The sequence below is a fragment of the Aythya ferina genome, assembly GCF_964211825.1.
Source record: "Aythya ferina genome assembly, chromosome: 25".
NCBI classification, from domain to species: Eukaryota; Metazoa; Chordata; class Aves; order Anseriformes; family Anatidae; genus Aythya; species Aythya ferina.
In genome coordinates, this window is record NC_140323.1 from 4,677,635 (window position 1) to 4,685,331 (window position 7,697).

General features: G+C 51.3%; 2 protein-coding genes across 2 annotated transcripts in view; both read right to left on the reverse strand.

The window, feature by feature from the left end:
- The window catches only part of CACNA1S (calcium voltage-gated channel subunit alpha1 S), a 33,576-nt gene extending 31,729 nt beyond the window's left edge, over window positions 1-1,847 (reverse strand). Inside the window, exon 1 of the mRNA XM_084498249.1 lies at window positions 1,636-1,847. Within this exon, the coding sequence (XP_084354375.1) occupies window positions 1,636-1,796 (161 nt within the window). The 5' untranslated portion in view covers window positions 1,797-1,847. The remainder of the gene's footprint in view (window positions 1-1,635) is intronic.
- A 2,663-nt stretch (window positions 1,848-4,510) lies between these two features.
- Window positions 4,511-7,302, reverse strand: LOC311423761 (lysozyme C-like). Its single transcript, XM_084498150.1, has 4 exons — window positions 7,094-7,302; window positions 6,569-6,727; window positions 5,921-5,999; window positions 4,511-5,493 (listed from the first exon to the last, which is right to left on the reverse strand). Exons 1-4 carry the CDS (start codon window positions 7,245-7,247, stop codon window positions 5,433-5,435), a joined length of 453 nt encoding a protein of 150 aa, XP_084354276.1. The 5' UTR covers window positions 7,248-7,302; the 3' UTR covers window positions 4,511-5,432.
- Window positions 7,303-7,697: the final 395 nt, after the last annotated feature.

A 7,697-nucleotide genomic window follows, 5' to 3' on the forward strand; every position in this document is an offset into this window, starting at 1 on the left:
AGCGCGTGATGCCGTGCCAGTTCGCAGAGTACCCCAATTTCCTTGTACTAACAAACATGGAGTTTGAGATGTGAGCAAATTTCAGCATTAAAAAACCAAACCAAACCAAAACAAAAAACCACAAACAAACAAACAAAAAAAAAAAATGAACCCACCCCTGAGGCATGCCCCCAGCAAACAGACACAGCTCATCTCCACTTGGCCTCTTGCCTGGCCCTGAAGCCTGCAGCACCCTCAGGAGCTGGAAAGGTCCCATCAGACCCTGTAAATCCCAACCTTGCAACAAGGGCGGTCAGGTGCATTGGGGTACAAACACAGGCAGGCACACGAGCCATGCCAAGGAAATGCAACGCCCTGGATGGTTTGTCCTGCACGGGGCAGAAGCACCTGCACCCTTCCTGGTGGGACACCTGCCTCGTCCCCCCACACCCCTCTGTCAGTTATGTGTTCTCCAACCTGTGTTGGCCCAGGATGAGGAACGTGTTTGAGCACGCTGGAGGATGTGAGCCCTATTTCCAACTCTTCCCCTGCTGCTGGGATGTATGGGCAAGGTTATTCCATGCTCACTGCGCGTTTGAGACAGGCACAGCTCTGGGAATTATGGTTTTGAAAAGCCAAGGAGAAGCAGAAATGGAGAATTCCCCAATTTTGGCTCTGCTCCTCTACTCAACAGTCAGAGAGTCCCTTTGCAGTGTAGGAACAAGGCGACCAAGCCTCCTCCTCAGTTTAGAGCAAAGCCTGGCAGGGCTGGGACACCCCTGCCAAGGCTGGTAATGTGCATGTGAATCCAGTGGGTGAAATGAGAAAAGCTGGGGTGGAAGGACTGGGTTTGCTGGAAATGTCCCCAAATCCCACCACTTTCACTTGATCCCAGATGTTTCGCTGCACACAAAGTGAAATGTTTCCTCTCCCACTATGGTAAAATCACCCTCTCCCCTTCCATAAAATGCAGGTGAACAAGACCACATCTAACGGCCTGGAATAGTTGCTGGCCGGGTGGCAGAAACACCACATTTTACATTTTCCAAGCCAAAACATCTCAGCAAAAACATGACCAAGGAGCAACCACCGAAAGCCCATCCCTAAATCAAACCAGGGGTGCAGAGAGACGCCGTCCCCCTGAGCAGTCACTCACAAAAGCCCTCACCTGCAGCAGCGATGCCAGGGAGGGATGGGAGAAAGGGGTGAGGGGTCACCAGTGCTGGCAAGGATTTGGGGGACGCTGTCCAGCCTCCTCCTCCCCCCCTACGTCAGGGAGCAGCTGCAGGACCAGGCAGGCGGTGACGCACTCAAGGAGCCATCCCAAGCAGCTCGCCGTGGCCTCGCTCCCCCCCAAACCTCCCTCCCCTTTCTCCTTCCTCGGCTGCTGCTCCCTGTCCCTGCCCGGCTCTGCCTGGCCCCGTCCTCACCCCGTGACGGGCACCGTGCCCCCTCCTCACACACCACCCCCCTAATGTTCCTGGAAGCCATCCTGACACCTCCTACAGGGGTCCCCGATCTCCTCCTCGCTTTGTCCCGCTCCCTCCGAGCCCTTCCCTTGCTGCCGCAGGGCGAGGGTCCCAATCCCCTGCACCCCTGCCCATGGGCACACACAAACACGTGCGCTCCCCATCCCGTGCACACCCCAAAAGATACTTCCACTCCACGATGCTGATGCATGCCTTCCGCAGCGGGTTCTGCAGGGTTAAGCAGAACAGAGCCCGGGGCGGCCGGGGGGCTGCTGGTGGCACCGGCTTCTTGGACTTCTCCTTCTGTTGCCTCTTCTTCACGTCATCCTGGGGAGAAGCGGGCTCCATGGTGTTTGTCCCCAAACCTTTTCTCGCCCCCTTGCCCGGGTCGCAGCCAGCCGGAGCCCCCCGGGAGCCCCCTTCTTGCGGAGCCCGTCTCCTCCGCACGCCGGGCAGAGTGGTGGGGCAGTGGGGGCTGGAGGCTGCGCTCGCATGTCCAAACACACAAAGCAGGGATTTAAATTTAGATCCCAGCCTGGCTCCCGGGTGCTGTCACAGCTCCTGAGGCAGCAAAAGGCCCCCAGCAGCTGTCGCTCCTTCACCCGGCGCATTGCGAGGCGGGCGAGTGCTTCGCATGCCGCGGACCCCGGCTGGGGGTGGCGACAGGCTGCCTGGCCCCGGGACACCCTTCTGCAAAAAGAAAAGTGCCTTTGTCCCGGGTCACCCCCTTCCCTGGCTCCTCCGGCCTCCCGTGCCCAATCTGGGAAGCCGGGGGATGCATGCCCCCATCACGCTTTTGGGGCAAGGTGGAGAACCGGTGGGGGGCTTCCCAAAGAAGTCACTGGTCAGACCCCTAGATGGGGGCAGCCACAAGTGAGCCAGCCCTACTGGGAAAAATACTATTAGTGCTATTCCCTCAATATCTACAACATAAATATATTCACTTCCTGGCAATATTTGTGGTGGCTTATTATCCAGATACATGCCTGCCTTTTTTTTTAATCATAATATATTAGTTAGTGGTGTATATACTGTATATATATTGTGTACAATACATACTGTATACAATATATTGTATATTGTGTATATATTGTATATATTGCTTATATGTTGTATATATATTAGTTAGTGGTATATATATTAGTTAGTGGTGATTTCATAGAATCACAGAATCATTAAGTTTGGAAAAGGCCTCCAAGATCATCTGCTCCAACCATCACCCTGCTGTGATTTGTGGTCATCTGTAACAAATAGATGTTTTAGAAAAAAAAGCCTCCTCGTCCTTGTGTGTGACAGAATGCCATGAACCCACTGTTGTGACCTCTACACACCAGCAGGCCGGGAAACCCTTTAGACCGTGACAGTCCTCCCCCTGCAGTAACCCCACCACCCTTTTGGGACATTTTGTGCAAAGCAGTCACGCTGCTGCTGCTGAGGGCTGCGGACTCGTCTCTGTGCCACTGGCAATGATCCCTTTTCTCATTTCACCCTTGTTTTTCCCTTTCTCCCTGGTGAAAGCCACGAGTCTATGCTTCTGGAGCCATGCACAGCAAGGGCTCGGGGCCCATCTAGTGGCGCTGATGCTGAGAGCAGCGACAGGCTGACAGCACCCCAGGCACCCGCAGCCCCTCGCCCTAAGGATGCTGCGAGGGCACCCATGGCACCTCCTCGGGAGGTCTCTGCGGGGGATGAAGAAGCATCTGCCCCTGGAAAAGCTGTCTTGGTGAGAAAGGGCACGGCGGGCTCGGTGCGAGCAGTCCCTGGAGAGGATGCTCAGAAACCTCTCAGATCTCTGCGCCTGCAGGCAGGAGCTGGGAGCTGGGAGCTGGGAGCTGCCTTCCTGCGCCCTGGGTTTTGCACAGGAGCTTGCTGCAGGCCCAGCCTGATGTGGCATTAGCACAACACCATTACAGAGGGGTCCCTGAAGGCTGAGACTAATGGATCACAGAGGCGTAACAACACACAGGCTCTGCTTTATAAAACCAAGCAGCAGCAAACCCTACAAAGGACCCGAACTGGAGCTGCTGCTCAGCAAGGGATGGCAATCGAGCTGCCGCCACCATCAGCTGCTTCCCCCCAAGGACTGAGAGCAACTCGTGTCTGAGTCTAGATTCTGAGGGTTGCTTTGTGTGCTGGTTGTTAAGAATTCGACCCAATCTGCAGAGGGTTCATCTGTCTGAAAAATCCAGGGAACAAGAACTGTGGATAACAAGAAGGCAATGCTAACTGCTGGGAGCTCTGTGTGACTGCAGGCTGTGCTAGCTGCTAGAGACTGGAGATAACACTAAGCTCTGCTGATTGCTGACTTTTTTATGTGATAATAAAGCTCCAGTTATAACCACCAGCCTGTGGCCAGTCCTCATTCTGCTAAGATTCCCTACAAGAACCTTACTGCCCTCTGTAGCATAGGGTGAGAGCAGGGAACTGAGCGAGCAGGCGTGTGGTGCTCTGCTGCCACCAGGGATAAACCACAGCAGCCCTTTCTGGTGGCCGATGTGATACTCACAGGGTTTGAGGTAAAGGCAGATTCGATTGGCGTGTGCTAGACTGAATTTCCAGCCCGGCAGCCCCTAGCAGGGACACGTGTGGTTTGCAGCCTTCACTTCCCCTTAACTCTTTTTGTTGAGAGTGTCCCTTAACTATCAGCTAGGCAGAAAACATCCCTTCATCAGAGTTCAACCCACAAGTAAAAACCCCAGATAAGCTTTGTTCAAATCCCCGAATGGATTGAAACTACCTGCACTGAATACAGTGACAAGGTCAGGCTTCAATTCAAGTTCTCTTGAATTTTCTCAAAATGTTAAGGACTCCCACATGTGAAATAGTTCTTCCTTGAATTACTTAATAAGGTCATGAACCCTGGTTTTGTCATGGGAGAGGAAAGAGCCACAGGTCTGCCCTGTAGACAGGGAGAGAGTCTTCTGCAAGGCTACATTAAATTGTTTTTTGGGGGGTTGTTTTGTTTTTTGTTTCTTTTTTTTTTCTTTTCATTTTTTAGCCATCTGAATAAACGTACCTTTCATAATTGGTTTATACATTAACATAAACTCTGGAGACAAAAGTGAAAGCATCTCTTTATTGTCTAAACATGAAAGCAGTCACTGCTCACCAAGCAGCAGAACAAAGCGTACAAAGAAGCAAGCGTGGCTGAAGGCTGAAGTGTTGTCCCCTTCCATTTGTGCAGTTCCTGGATTCAGCATTCATTTGGAAAAATTACTCGTGATCTAAATGGCAAAACATTTCCCTGCCCTAATTGGCTTTCCCATCCTTTATTTCCTCACTGAGACAGGAACTCCCTGCATCTTTCCTACACTGTATTTGATCTGACACCTCGAAAGATGATAAGAGAAGCCATATTCTGCCAGACCAGATGTCCATACATTTCAGTGCCCTATCTCCCACATCAGCTAGGAGCAGATGTTCAGGACAAATTTAAGGACAAGTTTCTGTTTCAGTGCAGTTCTGTCTCTGTACTTCCCACCTCAGCCAGGGACTGCCCTAGATACAAGGCAGCTGCCATTATGCAGCTCTTGTAACTAGTGCAGCATTCGTTAAGGATCTTACTTTCTTCATCTCAGATAAGAAGGAAGAAAAGAATGAAAGATAAGGGAGGGACGGGAAAGGTGGGAAGAAGGGAGGAAGGAAGGAGGAGAGAGAAAGAGAGGAAACCAGAGAGAACACCTAAATGGTCATCATTCAGGACAACAAAATCTTGAGACATGACTATGCAAGTAAATCGCTGAAAATCCGCCTGTAATGCTCTCACTGCCACTAAGTTTCATTTCTACTACGCCATCAGCCTTTAAATTTTCTCTACTTGCATTGTATTAGCACAGAGCCTCGTTGTATTAGCGATACCCAGCAACCCATCCACCTTACGCTGCGTTCAATCCCCTGCACCCATCCATTTTCCTAGTTGCTCTCTGCACAACCCCTCTCTTCACTGTTGGTCATCCTGAGAACACGGCCACTGCTGGCAGTCGGTTAGCACCCCTTGACGTAGGAATCCAGTTTTTTGCCTTTGCAGTGTTTTTTCCAGGCAACCCTGGAAAAGAAATGCATAACGTAATTTGAGGAGTTAGAATGACATTTGAGGAGTTAGATAATGATTGAATTGGTTATAAAAAGAGAATTCATTAGGCTTTGCTAGTTTTGGATGAAGAAAGCAGGGTTACCCTGAAAGATATGAATTACTGAAAAGCCTGGTGGACTCAATCTGGGAGAATGTGAGGGAAGAAAAACAGAGGTGTATCCTCACCACGGAAAGGGGAGGGAAATTTAGGGAGTTAGGGTGGGTGCTGGGATCCAAGACCCCTCTGTTCTCCCAGCTCCAGGATAAAGGGCTGTGCTAAACTTCTACGAAATACGCCCCCGTATCTAGGGTTCCCCCACCACCACCACCAGACCACAGGAGGATTTCTTTCTGTCTCCTCTGCTCAGCCTTCCCCAGTTCCCTCCACAAAGCTCCTTACCAGCGTGAGAGGCCATTAGCCTCTTTAGCAATTATCTTGGCACACCGAATATCATCTTCAATGTTATCATCTAGAAATTCTGCAGAATAGGGAAAAAAAGGTTAGCATGGAGGGAAGGAAGGTAGAGAAACATCATGGACAGATGGGCAGAGGGTCAGGTGCTCATCAGGAAGGGTAAATGGGATACTGAGGAGCTGGATGAATAGAATCATAGAATCACACAATCATTAGGGTTAGAGAAGCCCCCCAGGATCATCTGTTACAACCACCCCCCCCCACTGTCCCCACTGAGCCGTGTCCCCAAGCACCAGCCCCAACCTCTCCTGGAGCCCCCCCAGGGACGGGGACTCCCCCACCTCCCTGGGCAACCCGTCCCAACGCCTGCCCGCTCTGTCTGAGCAGAAATGGCTCCTCATTGCCCACCTCAACCTCCCCTGGCACAACTCCAGGCCGTTCCCAGAGCCATGAGCTCTGCCCTGAGCCTCCTCTTCCCCAGCCCAAACACCCCCAGTGCCCTCAGCCGCTCCAACCAGGACAGACACATGGACAGAAACACCCAGAGCAGCTGCCTGGACAGGTGGCATGGACAGAGCAGGGTGCTTTCACCGAGTGGATGAAGAAGGCTCTTTGCTCTGCCCCAGCACTTACTCGAGCAATTGATACGACAGGTATTTGAAGTTCCGGGGGTTTTGCCATCATCACACCAGTACTTGCTGTTGATCTGAAAGATTCCGTAGTCCCGGCTCTTACCCTCATCACGAAAAGCATGGGTGTTGTAATTGCTCTGATGTTGCACCAGGCAGACCCCTGCAGGATGAGGAGAGAGCCCAGAGGAGGAACATCAAAGTATGCTCAGGGTAAATAAGAGGAAAGAGATGAAGGAGTCAATGATGAAGGAAGACCTGGAAGAGTAATTAAATTGTGGACATTGTAAGACTGAGATACGGATGCACAAATGTTTGCAAGGAGAAAGGTCTGGGTGGGCAGAAGCATGAGCAGGGATGTGCTGTGTTAGCAACAGGAGGCAAGGAAGAGGATGAGGAAGAGGAATGATGAAAGACGGCTTGCTGTTTTCATGGTGGGACAGAGTGGTACAGCTGGAGGATTACAAGAAGCTGAGAAAGACAAGGGTGGTATGGGCAGAGAGGTACAGGGGGAGCTCATTATACTCACAGTCAGCTACAGTTTTGCCCACGAAGCCCTGAAAGCCATGGTTGCGGAAGATCTTCACCAGCTCACATCGGGGAATAGTTTTTCCCTGGGTGCCTGGCAGAGTCAGGCCAAGGAAGACAAGAAGAAAGCCGAAGAAGAGAATTGACTTTGTCATACTGCAGTCCCTGTGAAGAAGTGCCAAAGCAACTTTAGCCTTTGCCTCGAACTCTGTGTCTGCCAGGACTGCCCTCAACACCAGCCTTTTATTCTCGCTGGCAGGAGGAGGGCCAAATGGCTCATCAAGCGTGTCCGGTTAAGCGTGGGAGGTTTTTGCAGTAATTAGCAAAGTATTGGGCCAAAAGCCAAAGATAATTTTTGGAGGATGCTAGTACCTATCTCACCAGCCCCGTGAGGCTGGGGTCATGGACAGAGGTCAAAGCCAGAAGTCGTGGACAGGGTTGTTCCAGGGATGAAATTTAGGGTTAGCATTGAGATGATGGTTATGGTTGCCACAGGAGTTGAGCTGGGATTTACCTGTGGATAAAGGCCAGGAAAACTCTAAGAGTCTCATTTCCATCAACATAAAAGACTGAGTTTAGGATTAAATTACAGTAACCCATGGGTT

What these genes read in the sequence shown, in the direction of transcription:
- LOC311423761 (XM_084498150.1), bottom strand. Translation starts at nt 7,247, where the DNA reads ATGACAAAGTCAATTCTCTTCTTCGGCTTTCTTCTTGTCTTCCTTGGC. An exon ending in GGGCAAAACTGTAGCTGACT is followed by an intron (nt 6,728 to 7,093) that starts GTGAGTATAATG and finishes CTCATCCTGCAG; the next exon opens with GGGTCTGCCTGGTGCAACAT. An exon ending in CTGTCGTATCAATTGCTCGA is followed by an intron (nt 6,000 to 6,568) that starts GTAAGTGCTGGG and finishes CCTATTCTGCAG; the next exon opens with AATTTCTAGATGATAACATT.